Source organism: Sceloporus occidentalis, unplaced genomic scaffold, assembly GCF_023333645.1.
Source record: "Sceloporus occidentalis isolate IW3139 unplaced genomic scaffold, rSceOcc1.0.p SCAF_96, whole genome shotgun sequence".
NCBI lineage: Eukaryota > Metazoa > Chordata > Lepidosauria > Squamata > Phrynosomatidae > Sceloporus > Sceloporus occidentalis.
Window position 1 is genome coordinate 2,297,994 of NW_028317076.1, and position 14,993 is coordinate 2,312,986.

General features: G+C 40.3%; 1 protein-coding gene across 4 annotated transcripts in view; it reads left to right on the forward strand.

The window, feature by feature from the left end:
• Positions 1–14,993, forward strand: part of LOC149284265 (phospholipid-transporting ATPase ABCA1-like) — a 57,028-nt gene that overhangs the window by 27,274 nt on the left and 14,761 nt on the right. For all 4 annotated transcript variants that reach the window (XM_089496948.1, XM_089496949.1, XM_089496950.1 and 1 more), the window contains 15 exons: positions 2,648–2,897; positions 4,130–4,269; positions 5,293–5,409; positions 7,617–7,814; positions 8,144–8,349; positions 8,665–8,841; positions 9,495–9,717; positions 9,986–10,207; positions 10,975–11,179; positions 11,351–11,464; positions 11,574–11,745; positions 11,990–12,121; positions 13,168–13,307; positions 13,548–13,685; positions 14,040–14,260. In XM_089496948.1, coding sequence (XP_089353074.1) covers positions 2,648–2,897; positions 4,130–4,269; positions 5,293–5,409; positions 7,617–7,814; positions 8,144–8,349; positions 8,665–8,841; positions 9,495–9,717; positions 9,986–10,207; positions 10,975–11,179; positions 11,351–11,464; positions 11,574–11,745; positions 11,990–12,121; positions 13,168–13,307; positions 13,548–13,685; positions 14,040–14,260 — 2,655 coding nt within the window. The remainder of the gene's footprint in view (positions 1–2,647; positions 2,898–4,129; positions 4,270–5,292; positions 5,410–7,616; positions 7,815–8,143; positions 8,350–8,664; positions 8,842–9,494; positions 9,718–9,985; positions 10,208–10,974; positions 11,180–11,350; positions 11,465–11,573; positions 11,746–11,989; positions 12,122–13,167; positions 13,308–13,547; positions 13,686–14,039; positions 14,261–14,993) is intronic.

Consider the following 14,993-nt stretch of genomic DNA (forward strand, 5'->3'; position numbering starts at 1 on the left):
GACCACAACCGCATCCCCCAATCCGAGAGGTTTCGATACCTACAAATCAGACATTTTGTGCTCACTCTCCTGCGTGACGCCGGGGTCTCCGAGCTGACCCCCTTTGAACAAAGATTTCTCACCCGCCGCAGACTACGGGGCTCTGTCTCCTTTCATTACTCCTACCTCCTGACCAGGACATACGCACACCCCCCGTCGTATCAGGCACGCTGGCATGAGGCCCTGCAACAAACCTTTGAGGACGATGATTGGTGTAGAGCGGCGACTAACACACATCGCATTACTGTTAACACCGTTATCCGAGAGCGGTCATATAAGGTTATTGCTCACTGGTATCTCTCACCGGTGCGGCTTTCTAAGCTCTGCCCTGCATCTGACGCCAAATGTTTTCGCCACTGTGGAGAGGTGGGCACTTATCTTCACGCCTGGTGGTCCTGTCCGCTTGTCCTGTCTATCTGGTCTAGGTTTTTCCGGGATATCTCGACGGCATTGGGCACTCCGGTGACTGCTTCCCCCCAGACGGCTCTGCTGAACATGGATGTGTCGACGCGGCAGCTGTCTGTACCTGGGCGTAAACTGGTTCATCGGATCTGTGCAGCTATTAAACAAGCCGTGGCCAGGAGGTGGAAGGGAGTCCTTCCAACAGATGCTGAAATTCATTCCAATATTTGGCATATCATCTCTATGGAAAGGATTACGGCTAAACTACATAGTGGAGCTGGAGAGGGTTCAAAGACGGGCAACCAGAGTAATAAGGGGAATGGGAGGACTACAGTACCCAGAAAGATTATCAGAATTGGGGTTATTTAGTTTGGAAAAAAGACGGCTTAGGGGGGACTTAATAACTATGTATAAATATATAAGGGGACAGTACAGAGATCACTCCCAGGACCTATTTATACCCAGGACTGTATCTATAACAAGGGGACATCCTCTACGGCTGGAGGAAAGAAGGTTTCTACACCAGCACAGACGGGGGTTCTTTACAGTAAGAGCGGTGAGATTATGGAACTCTCTGCCAGAGGAAGTGGTGATGGTAAACTCAATAAAAGAGTTCAAAAGGAGCCTGGACGTGTTTCTTGAAAGCAATAATATTACAAGTTATGGATATTAGATTAATAGGGACAGAACGTTGATCCAGGGATTTATTCTGATTGCCATATTTGGAGTCGGGAAGGAATTTTCCCCCTGGTATGGGGCAATTGGCATCTGCTTCATAAGGGTTTTTTGCCTTCCTCTGGATCAACACAGTAGGGACACAATATGTATATAGGTTGAACTTGATGGACTTTGGTCTTTTTTCAACCTTATGAACTATGTTACTATGTTACATGATGAGATGCAGAGTTTCTCCGATATCTGGGACCCCTGGATTGCTGCCGTCTCCCAGGGGAGCTCTGTTTTGCCGCTGGTGTCTCTTTGACTCGGCGCTGGTGTGCGGTCTGTCCTGTTGGGAACTTGTTTTTTTTTTTTTTTTTCTCTTTTCTTCTTCCCTGCTCCCTCCCTGTCTTTTGCCCTCCTTCCCCTCCCCCTCCCTGTGGCTGCTATTTGCTGTTTCTACAGTGCCTATGCCATCGCACTCGCTGTCTTTCGGCGCTTTTGGCGCCGCTTGACAGCTCTGACGTTCTGCACGAGCGCTCACCGGATCACCAACAACCAAAAATCCGGAAAATACTGTCGACTATTGTTTATTCCGTTTTCTTTATATTTTAGTGCTGTATACATGTTTGCCGTGCCAGTCGTATTTGTATGTACCATCTCTTAATGCTGTATCATGAGGGCTTTTACCCTTTTTGCTGTCTTTTGTATTCTCGTATGGACCATGATGGCTATTTCATGACTGGCTGTTTGTTTCTCTTTTACGCCATTCGCCGTATTGCTGTCGACTTCAATAAACATGTTTAAAAAAAAAAAAAGTGTGTTTTAGTTATATTAAGTGTTTCCTGGTGTTGCTCCACCATGAAAGAAAATAGATTGAAAGAAATAATTGCACTCTCTGGTATATGAAACAAACTTTAGCAGATTCTCATTATAGTCATTCTTTTGACAGTTTAATAAAAAAAAATAAATCAGTATCCATTAGATAAGTCATCATCAAAAAGTGGCACATGTCACATAGGAAAAAAATAAAACAGACCCATAGCGTAATACATTAACTGAAAAAAGAGCAATACGTGAGTGTATGTTATGCATTCACAAAAATCTTTAATAAAGAAGGCTCATCCATTGCACAACTACAGATTCCATGATTCTACAAAATAAATTAAAAACCCAATGGCACAATAACACAATCCAAAAGGGTAGATATGTAGAGTTTTTATATTGCTCTTGCCTGATCTAATTACGGTCTCCATTTCATATCTCCCTCATTGGCCACGAGACAAGTACATGTTACGATAAAAAATTTTACTTGGAAAATTGAGAATTATCTTTTGGGAAGGATTTGGGTATTCAAGCAGATTTTGTAGTATAAGTTTTGTATGTGGAAGAGCACCTTTAAGCAATCACACACATATTAAAAGTGCACAGTGACACTGAAGTAATGAAATAAATAATTAAATGCCAGTAAAAGTGGTCATCCCATCATATATGATCTTCTAATGATAACATAAAGATTTAAGCTGATATTATTCATACACCCTTTTAGGTTACAACCAAGAAAAGTTGGGCAGACATGAGGCAGGAAGTGATGTTCCTCACCAGTGGAAATTCCACATCTTCACCAACCTTATTGTACCAGGCGGTGTCTCGTATTGTGTGTGGACACCCTGAGGGTGGAGGACTAAAGATCAAATCTCTCAACTGGTACGAGGATAACAACTACAAGGCATTATTTGGAGGAGACGAAGGGAACGGGACCGAGGAAGAATCACAAGTCACATATGACAATTCCACAAGTATGTGAATAATTCAAGATATCTTATGATCCCTTGCTTATTATTGCCGTAAGGTGGTAGGTTAGATGATGTCCTATAGCTGTACTAAGTGACTGATTAATCTTTATTTCACTATGTCGTGTCCTTGATATATGTTTCAAAAAAGTGTTTAAAGCTTCCTACACTTACACACACTTAAACTTGTTTATAATGCCCAATCATTTGTTAGTAATCACTTCATATTTGACTACAGACTTTATTAAACATACATTGTTTTCTGTTCCAGTTCCATTCTAATTATGAACTGAATGGGTTTATTTAGTAAGGGTCACATTTACTTCAAATAGCGTATTCTTAACCTATGATATATATCCAGCTTGGAGGGTAACTATACCAAAGAGTGTTGCCACCACAGCCAGTAGCATGCAGTCTATACCGAAACCCCTCTTCTTGATTTTCTGCAAGCTCTGTTATTATTATGACCAGATTGGCACTCGTGAATAAATCAATCCATTTGCTTTCTTTACCCAGGTTAGAAGTCTTATGTTGACTGTACAAGCCAGTAATATAAAGTATGAATGTATTGTGTATTGTGGTGCAGAAACATGTGTTGAAACAAGTCTCTTTGGCTAACTGGAATTCAAATTTAAAAAGAAAATCTGTTTATAATCTTTGCCGTTGTATGAATAACATAATTAGCACTGTTCGCTGCAGGGGGATAGGGTTTTGATTTCATGAAGTAATACAAAAGGTGTATTGTGACAACTTATTACTCTACGTAAGGCTGGAATTGCCAAGGGGTTAATTTGTAAGACAAAAGCTACCAGCTAACTTGGTTTTTGGCCTGTGGATCAGCTTTGCATAGGGTTAGATTCCCTGGTTGCTCACAAGGGCCCCTGTGTTTTACCTTTGTCCCTAAAAAGGACTGGGTTGTAACTATAAAAATAGGAGATCAGCTTTGCATTGCCTTGCTAAAATTAGTTCTAGAAGGGACAGTGCATATAGTATAGTTTATGTTGCTATAAGAGGCCATTTTTTATCCAGTGGATAAATACAGTTCCAAAAAATAGTGCCCTGGTTTGATCCTGTTTCAGAATGTAGGGTAAGGCAGAAGAGGGGTCTCATTAACAAAAGTTTTGCCCAGCCTACCAGAGCCTCAAATAACAACTTATTGAAGTTTTTTGGGCTAACGGAAAATGTAAGAATTTCTATCGGACCTACAGTTCTCTTACAATGCATTTTTGTTCCTCTAGCTCCTTATTGCAATGAGTTGATGATGACCCTGGAGTCCAGCACACTGTACAGAATGATCTGGAGAGCTCTGAAGCCTTTACTCGTAGGCAAAATCCTTTATACCCCCAGCACCCCAGCCACGCAGATGCTAATGGCCGAGGTAAGAACCTTCAAGAGTCTCGCTTTGGCCATCTTTTATTCATTAGGCATGATCAGTTCTTGTACAATCCAACAACTGTTTCTCCGCATGTGGCAGTTTTCCAGAGCATAATCTACTAAAGTGATAACATGTTTATTCGTGTTGTGCATCGGGAGAAATACATTTACGGTGACAGGCTTTCTTTATGTTTCATTTTGCACTAGCCCGCAATATGTATTTCCTTGTATGTATGTACTTTAGACAAAAAATACTTAATAATCTGCATTTTTGCTTTTAAAACCTTTTAAGGTGCACTAGAATGGAGCCCATAGCACTGCAGGGATAAAGTCAATAATACATTTGGAACAAATAAGAGACTACAAACCTGCATTTGGCGCTGATGAAAGCTCTCTGATGAGAGCCAGAGCTATGTTAACTATGGAACTTATGTATGAAACTGTGTCTGTGCTAAGTTAACCCCTTAAGTACAACGGGTTGTCCTTAAACCCCATAAGGAAAATGCATTGTGAGCCCATACATGTACGATCTTTGTCGTGACTGTTTATTAATTTAAGAAAGGTGTACCTTATTGCTACTTTATTGTACTATAAATCTATGCCAATCATTATACAGCATTATATTTAATGAAGATGGAAGATAAGTGAAAATTCACATTTCGTAAATAAAAAGTCACAATTGTGCCTTTTTTTGGTCTCAAAACCCATTTGAATTCAGAAGCACAAACCTGCACAAGATCTGTAAAGAAGTTTGTCTCACCCCGCCAGATGCCATGGCAAACATTATAGGGTTGTCCATCCTGGCTGCTGGTCTTGGATTGAGAATGAAGTGTGGTGGCCTAAGGATCCTTATTTGGTACCTATTGGCAACTCGCACCTTAGCCCAGCTTTCCTAGTTATTACATTACTTTTTAAAGTTGGAGTTTCATTTTGGAATGAAGGAAGTAGCGTGGAATGCATAACTAATCTGTTACCTGAGTACTAGTGTGTAAGTGATTCATATTTAAAGTATATGGCTCTCTGTCAGGTCAACAAAACGTTCCAGGAATTCAGCGTGTTCCAGGATCTTGGTGCAATGTGGGAAGAAATTCGTCCTCAGATCAAAAAGTTCATGGAAGACAGCGAAGAGGTGGATCTTATCCGGGTTAGTGTTTGAAACCTTCTGTGGCTGCTTTTAATGCCTCACTATCTATATGATATAAAGCCATATATCTATTTATAAACCTAAGAATTTCAACACACCAACATAAGAAATAACCTACCAGCTCAATGCGGGAGCGACCACCTAGTTTCCCTACATGATAGGACTATGCCCAGGGCCAGAGTGGGGATGAAAATTGGTCAGTTGCACAACCTTATATTTCTTCTGTGAGTTTCCAGAAGTTGGATAAGTAATAAAGTATGGAATCTGCCTTACACGCTGCAGTAAAGGCATGTGGCAGGCACCATTGGGCACAGTCTCGACAGTGACTTGCCAATGGCCACTCCAGGCCTAGTTGTGGGTAACTATAAAATTTTGGATTTAAATTGCCATAATAACATAAAAAGTTTACACATGTCAATGGTTTGTTTTTATATTATTTTCCATACCTGTACTTTTTATACTTGGAAAAATCATTTTATTTTGTACCAACAATGTTTTTCAATAGTTTAGCAGCTGTAACTTTCCACCGCACATTCCTTATGTGTCACATGCGGATGGGTGTCTGTTTTTTATTTACCGTATTTGCTCGATTATAAGACGAGGTTTTTTTCAGAGCAAATGCTCTGAAAAATACCCCTCGTCTTCTAATCGGGGTCGTCTTCTAATCAGACCTCAAATAGAGTCTGATTAGGAGACTAAGATCCAGATCCCCCGCACCGCTGCAGGGGACCTGGATCCTCCTGTCTCACCCCCCCCCATCATACACACACTTACCGGTGCTTCCTGCTGTATTGCCGGGGCAGCGGGTTGACGTCTACGCGATCCGCGTAGACAACGTCCGCTGCAGCCGGAAGGAGGTGTGGCTAGCAGCGGGGGTTGTCTGCGTCCGTCGCGCAAACCTTCCCCGACTGTCAGAGATCAGAGTTCCCCGCACCGGTGCGGGGAACTCTGATCTCTGACAGCCGGGGAAAGTATACGCGACGGACGGATACAAACCCCCGCTGCCAACTCCACCTCCTTCCGGCTGCAGCAGAAGGCGACGTCAACCCGCTGCCCCGGCTGGAAGCACCGGTAAGAGAGGGCTGAGAGGGGAGGGGAGGGGAGAGTGTGTGTGTGTGTGTGTGTTAGTTAAATGGGGGTATAGGGTGTGTGTGTGTGTGTGTGTTAAATGGGGGCATAGGGCATTTCTGGAGTGGCGTTAAGGGGGCATTTAATAGAGCACTCTGCCTCCTGAAATGCCTTATACACCTATATGCCACTCTGCCCCATAATATGCATTTTAACCCCCTAAATGCCAGAGTGGCATATAGGGGTATAAGGCATTTCTGGAGGCAGAGTGCTCTATACAATGCCTTTTAACTCCCTTAATGCCACTCTGCCTCCTGAAATGCCTTATACCTCCCTATATGCCACTCTGCCCCATAATATGCATTTTAACCCCCTAAATGCCAGAATGGGATATAGGGGTATAAGGCATTTCTGGAGGCAGAGTGGCATATAGGGGTATAAGGCATTTCTGGAGGCAGAGTGGCACATAGGGGGTCAAAAGGCATACCATGGGGCACAGTGGCATATAGAGGGTTAAAGGGCATATCATGGGCCACAGTGCCATATTGGAGTGGCAAGCCTGGGGGCAGATGTGCGTAACTGGGGGACAGGTTGGAAAATACAAGAAATAAAAACAAATAAAAAAATTTTTTCTCAATCATAGCTTTTATTAAAAAAAATAGTTTACATGAATTAACATTTACTGGTAAAACTTTTTTCCTTTAGGGTCGTCTTATATTCAGGCTTTTTCTTTTTTTCCTAAGTTAATATTCAGATTTTGGGGGGTCGTCTTATAATCAGGGTCGTCTTATAATCGAGCAAATACGGTATTTTATTTTTGAGTTTTCATTGTTTTACTATTGTCAAGGTTACATATTTAAAACAGACAAGCTAAGCATTATTATTCCTTTTTGTATGTGTAGTTGTTGATGACAACTTTGGTACAGCTTTTTATTTCTGCATCTATTAAAGATGTTTATGTAAATTAATGTGCAAACTGAAACAGGGACATACATTAACCACAGGAAGCAAAAGTGAGGATGATCTGAAAGCTTTGGGAATGTGTTCTTCATTTGGAAGGTTGTACAAGATTGTTTGAGTAGAAATATGATTCCATATTCTAAGAACCTAGGTAACTTTCAGATGATTCTATCATACAGACTTTGTTAACCAATAAAGGAAGCAAGCACTTCTTGGATCGTCAACTTAATTCGACTGGGTGGACGGCAGAGGATATCTCAAGGTTCCTGGCCAAACAGCCAAGAAATGTGACAGCTGAGAGTGGGTCCTATTATACCTGGAGGGAGGCCCTCAATGAGACAGACCGTGTTGTCTTAACCATGTCAAGATTTATGGAGGTAGGTTTAGGGCCACAGTTTGCCCATAAAATGTCTTTATATGTATTCGCCTGCATGAGGCTACAAGCTATGTTTTGCAGCATGCATCCACAATGCATGAATTAAGCACTAGCTCACTGTCTCCTTATTCCATTAAACACCCATCAGTTTCTTATTACATGTTCAGTGTGTAACAAAGGTATAAACATGTTCTGCTTTATATTCTTGGTAATATAATTTAGATTATTGGTAAATATACAGTGGTTTCAGCCTGGAACATCTGTTTGGAATGTACTTGCTATCTGTTACACAGACTATTATACATATATGCTAATATTGCACATTTCCAGTGTGTCAATTTGGACAAATTGGAACCAGTGGATTCTGAAGACAGTCTCATTGCCAAATCCACGAAGCTTCTGAATGAGAGGAAATTCTGGGCAGGTGTTGTCTTCGTAGATGTTCCTAACAATGGCACAGATCTCCCTCACCATGTTAAATATAAGATCAGAATGGACATTGATAACGTGGAGCGAACCAATAAGATCAAAGACAGGTGAGAGCTCTAGACCTTTAATGATCATTTCTGCTTTACAGCACTGAGATCAGAGGATTCAAGCATAATTTACAATAGTAACACAAGCTGTGATTCTGTTTAGTTAAATAAATTAAAAACTCTTACCTACCTTTGTAACCATTCGAGGTTTTGACAAGTAGGGGCTTCTAACCTTTGTATATTATTTCACAAATCAAATGTAAAAAAAATCAAATGGTGCAAATGTGTCTAAATTGTTTAAGAAATAGGGAAAGAATTGATAAAACATAGCACTAATGGTAAACATTTGATAACTACAAACTTCTTTATTTTCAGTTACTGGGACCCTGGTCCCCGAGCTGATCCATTTGAAGACATGCGCTATGTATGGGGAGGTTTTGCTTATCTCCAAGATGTTATCGAGCAGGCTATCATTAGAGTTCAAACAGGCACTGAGAAGAGGACTGGAGTCTATGTACAACAGATGCCGTATCCATGCTATGTAGATGACATGTGAGTAAAAGCGCTGTAATTAACCATTTTTTCACCGAATAAAAATGTGACACAATAAGAGCAGAGCTTGGGTTTGCTGGTGTGAACCAGTACCATAAGCATTAGTAAATGCACCACTGTCAGCTCCCTGAATGAATTGTGTGTTGGGTACTGGGCAGGACGCCCCTTAGCATTGTAGTTGCGGGTAGGCTTTACTTAGCATGTTTAAAGGGGCTTTATAAACGCTGTAAAAGAACAAAACATGCAAATTGTATTCAGAAATGTCAATGTAGCTGGATATAGCACCTAGAGAACATCATAGTTATAAAAACCTATGTCACTGACAGGACAGATATCTCTGTTATTATTATTTATGGAATATTAGAGGGCCTTCTGCAACTTAGGTAATAGGAATGAAAACTTTTTGCCAAAGTAACTAATGGAATGTCCATTGGTCATCAGGAGCATTAAATAGGTTGCTGATGTGAGTAGACGTGTTATATTTCGCAAAAGAATATGTTTTATACATAACTTCGTTATGGATGTGTGTACAGAATTATATAGTTATACATTTTTAGTTATTTTTTTTGCATTGTAGTATGCACAACATTCTTCTCGTATGTAGTCAATATTAAACACGGTCTTTGGCACTTAATCTGTTCTGTTGGCTTTAGATTTCTACGGGTCATGAGCCGATCACTGCCACTGTTTATGACTTTGGCTTGGATTTATTCCGTTGCTGTGATCATAAAAGGGATTGTGTATGAGAAGGAGGCTCGTCTCAAGGAGACCATGAGGATTATGGGCCTGGACAATGGCATCCTTTGGCTGAGTTGGTTTATCAGCAGTCTTATTCCGTTACTTATGAGTGCTGGCCTTCTGGTGTTGATCCTAAAGGTAATCCAGATACTGTACATTGATGCATATATATAGAAGTAATTTGTCATATTGACGATTGGCATATCCAGTTATCTAGCAACACCTAAACTCCCGTTGCATATAGCAATGGTTAAAGACATTTTTAATGACATGTTTAATTTCCAATGTACTATGCCGTAGACAATAGGCATCTGTTGCCCTCTGCTCATCCCATCTTTGTGACCTTGTAGGCAATTAGGCCTGTTGCTTGATACCAACTGCACTATAACTGCTTGTTTTTTTATAGATGGGCAATCTGCTGCCATACAGCGACCCAAGCGTGGTCTTTGTGTTTTTGTCCGTCTTTGCGGTGGTGACCATTTCACAATGCTTCCTGATAAGCACCATATTCTCCAGAGCTAACCTGGCTGCAGCCTGTGGTGGAATCATCTACTTTACACTCTATCTTCCGTATGTACTGTGTGTTGCCTGGCAGGACTACGTCGGCTTCCCACTCAAGATATTTGCTGTAAGAGGAAATTTGTTCTGCTTTCCGTTTTCCGTGAAATTATTAACGCCACTTAACAGGAAAAAGCCTGAATTGATGTATCTTACGTTGTTTTTTTATTACTACATGCTTGGGAAAGGCATCCATGTATAATATAACCTAGGCATTAATTTACATAATTAAAGAGGTTTAACAAAGTACAGTAGGGGAGTTTATTTACAATGAGGAATGCTAGAAAAAGAATTTGTAATTTAAAACTAGATGGTCAGAGACTTAGATGTAATGTAATGAAAATTAACTTTACTGATAGGGTGATAGATAAGTGGAACAGCGTCCCAGAAGAAGTGGTAGATGTTAACACAGTAAGTAAATATGAACATACATGGGGTAGGCATAAGGGTATCCTAAATCATCCCCAATGACTGATTAAGTCTTTAAAGCAGCAAAAAATAACCAGGCAGACTAGATGGGCCGAATGGTTGCAATCTGCCATCAATTTCTATGGTTCTATTTACAGTACATTTGCACATTTCAACAGATATTTACTTAAAAGCACAAACATATGTTAGTTGCTTGTTTTATTTATTCAAATATATTTTTTAAAAAATACAAATATGTACAAGAATACAACCAAATAAAAATGTAATGTTCTGGTCCACTATGTTTATGTGCTAGTGTTGGTATAATGGCATTTTTTATTATTTTCTTGTTTGTGGGATAAGGTGGCTTGAAGATTGTGTACAATATCATTTATTCTGTATTTTAAAAATGATATTCTGTATTTGCAGAGCTTCTTATCCCCAGTTGCCTTTGGATTTGGCTGTGAATTTTTTGCACTCTTTGAGGAGCAAGGTGTTGGGGCACAGTGGGACAACCTCTTAGAAAGCCCTCTAGAAGAAGATGGTTATAACCTCACAACATCAGCCTTCATGATGCTTTTTGACACCCTCCTGTATGGGATCATGACATGGTACATTGAAGCTGTCTTCCCAGGTAACAAAGGAAAACCAGATACAGATAACCGTTACAGCTACTAGAGGGATTTTCTCCTTTGTAATTGTTACTAAGTAATGGATGGTTCAGTGCTAATATCTACTTCTGGATCTCAAAGTATGAGTTTGGAATTTTTGTGTTAAAACTTGTTACTTTTTGACCTCTGATCAGGTCAGTTTGGGATTCCCAGAGCGTGGTACTTCCCGTTCACAAAGTCTTATTGGTGTGGAGAAGAACCCACAATGGGCACCCACCCTCAGTCCATGCAGAAGCGATCACCTGAGGGTAGGTGTCTCTATACTGAGAATTATTTTATCTACAGTAGCATATTGTTTGTGTATGGACATTATTTTATAAAGGGTCTGATCCCCCTCTGTGTTGCCCCCTATCCCAGTTTGCATGGAAGAGGAACCCAGCCATCTTCCTCTTGGGGTTTCCATTCAGAACCTTGTGAAGATTTACCGAAATGGCAAAAAAGTGGCAGTGGATGGACTCACACTGAGCTTCTATGAAGGCCAAATCACATCTTTTCTTGGTCATAACGGAGCTGGAAAAACAACCACCATGTAAGATTGTGCTTTTTTTCAGATCTCAAATCGATTTTGTCATATTCAGTAACATTTAAAAAGAATAGCACACAGGCACAGTAGGCCTGGGTTTCCCTGTTTGCTTAACATATGCAATGAGAACATGGTTAGGCTCAAGACTTTTGTGGTTATGTACAAAGTTGAATCTAGAATGATTGTAAGGAAAGTGGAACAATGCAACATTTTATATGTTTGTGAAAAGATTTTCACCTCCTGTTTTTAGGTCCATATTAACGGGCTTGTTTCCACCAACTATGGGTACAGCTTACATCATGGGTAAAGACATCCGCTCCGAGCTCAGCTCCATCCGGCAGAATTTAGGAGTCTGTCCCCAGCACAATGTACTTTTCGACATGTGAGTAATGCAGCACACTTATTAACCATAAAACTTTTAAATACAACATACTAAAAATATATTATATGGGTGCCATTGGAGTGATGATTGTGTAAAAGGAAAGAGTCTGCTTTAGCATATAGTCATCATGTGCTAAATTAATATATCTACTTCAGTGAATAAATAGATTATGTGCCAGTATACAAATACAAATCCATGTTGATACACATCTTAATAACAAAACCCTTAAATCGTAGGCCATGACTGTGACATATGCTGCTACGATTGGTGGTATATAGCCAAAAAAATCTATATTCAAATACACATGGATTTATTAATTTGTCTCTCCGGTATGTTTGAGTATTGGCATAACAAAGAAATGGAACACACATTACATTTTTTTTAAAAGTGAGAGTTATTTAGATCTTTGTTGTGCATGTCACAAGGAATAGAGCTTTCGTAGAATCTTTCCAGATCAAATACTGGAAGCATGTAAAGCCATTTTCACAGAAACAGCCTAAATAACATACAGAAACATAGAATTTGCCCATCTAGTCTGCCAATTTTTCTTGATGTAAAAACTCAAACTCAATCCGTCCTTGGTCTTTTTTCATTGTCTACATGTTTCACCTCCTCATATGCTTATTAGTTGTTTTTTTTATTGTTTTTTTCCCATTGGCTGAAAGCAAAAACTTATTCAGATTTTTACAATGTGTCCATACATCAAAGTATTATATATGTAAATTCAGTTCAATAATTGGAACGTAAGACTCGATGTTGAGCATTGTGGGTGATGTAGTCTGTCTATACTATACTTAACCATTTCCTTTTATAATGTCCCACATCCCCATGAGAAAACTCTGCTTTAGTAACATCATGTCAGGGAGGGTAGATGCTAAAATGGACACTGTTTGTAGATTTGTAAATTTGTGTTTCTAGCTTGCTTTATTTGCACTGTAACATTGGCTTGCTATCCTAAACATTTGTTATGGTAGAAGTGTCTGTATGACCGCAGCGAGGCTATAGGAGATTTCTCCTGATGAATGTTTATAACTGCTTGCCTCCAGGCTGACGGTTGAAGAGCACATCTGGTTCTATGCACGCCTTAAAGGGCTCTCAGTGGAGAAGGTGAAAGCAGAGATGGAGCAGATGATTATTGATGTTGGTCTTCCAAATAAGAAGAATGCCAAGACAAGCCAGCTGTCAGGTACTGTACTTGGTGGTGTTTAGGTCAAAAAAATTTCCACACCTCACTGTTTTGTCTTTGTTGTAGTATCAGACAACATTAGATCACCAGCCTAGGTCAGCACATTATCATCCTTCCTTAGCTGGTATTGCATGATTGGCCTAGGCTCCCAAGCATTATATGTATCAATAAAAGTTACGTAATTTGTAATGCCAAGGCTGGTCTTGCCCCATTAACCGAGCCTGACATTTGTTTTTGCAGGTGGTATGCAGAGGAAGCTCTCGGTGGCACTGGCCTTTGTGGGTGGATCAAAGGTTATCATTCTTGATGAACCCACTGCGGGAGTTGATCCTTATTCTCGCAGAGGCATTTGGGAATTGCTCCTTAAATACAGACAAGGTAATGAAACAGAATAGCTCTGCTGTTGGCCCTGATTTACATCTTGCATAGTCTAAAACCCGACAGTCATGATATGACAGCTCACCAACTGAAATGGAGAAGAAATGGAGACATAGCTGAAATGATACATTACAGACAGTAACACATAAAAGATATAGCTAGTTGTTGATAGCTTACAGTGCCCTTTTTAGTATCTACTTTATTTTTGTTATACTGATCAGATAAATATTGGTAGGAAAGTTTAGTGTGTTATCATTTTGTTTCACGGCATAAAGTCTTAAGTGTTTCATGACATAGTCATTGCTAGGAGTATGTATGTATGTGGCACTTAATGTTCTGAATAATTCTCCACAGGAAGGACCATCATCCTTTCCACACATCACATGGATGAGGCTGACATCCTTGGTGATCGAATTGCCATCATCTCCCATGGCAAGCTGTGCTGCGTGGGCTCCTCTCTGTTCCTCAAGAACCAGCTCGGGACAGGTTATTACCTCACTTTGGTCAAGAGGGACTCAGACTCATCGCTGAGCTCCTGCAGGAACAGCAGCAGCACTATGTCTTATATTAAAAAGGTATGTTCCGCCCTTTGTGCCATACTACGTGTGTCAGTGCATCTCTAGAAAAACCTCTTTTAATCCATGGACACTACTATGACAATTATTTGGCATGCACATATAATGGCAGGTATGGCCAGGGTTCATATTTCAACTGTGTTCTTGGTTTTTAAAGTTTATCATTTTTCATCTTAAAGCTGTTTATATGTGATAATAAGTCTAAAAATGTATTGGTACGAGTATATAATACTACATTACTTAGCAAATGAGCTCCATTAATGCATTATGTTGTCTTATTGCATAACAACAACTATGCTATTTAGGAGATTCAGATTTGGGACATGGCCACTTATTCCCAAATAGAGGCTTTATTCACACTAATTTAAAGTTAACGTTTGGGATGACGGTACCCCGTCATTTGTGGGCAGGAAAACGGCAGGCCAGCTCCTGCTCGCAAACTACAGCAGAGCCCGATGCTAGCAGCAACATCAGGAGCGGGGACCACAGAGGAGGTGATTACTAAACATAACAAACAAACGGCGGGCCGGAAGAGAGCAGCGAAGGATAGGGTAATTATCACTCACCAGTTCCTTTCCTAACCTTAATCCTAACCCTTGATTCCGTTCATGTGTTCAGTTGATCCTTCTCGTAATCACCGCCACTGTTGTCCTAGGTCCTGATGATGATGCTAAGGTCAGAATCAGCTGACAAGTTGCCCACAGTCAGGGTTTCAGCTGATTTCATTCAATGA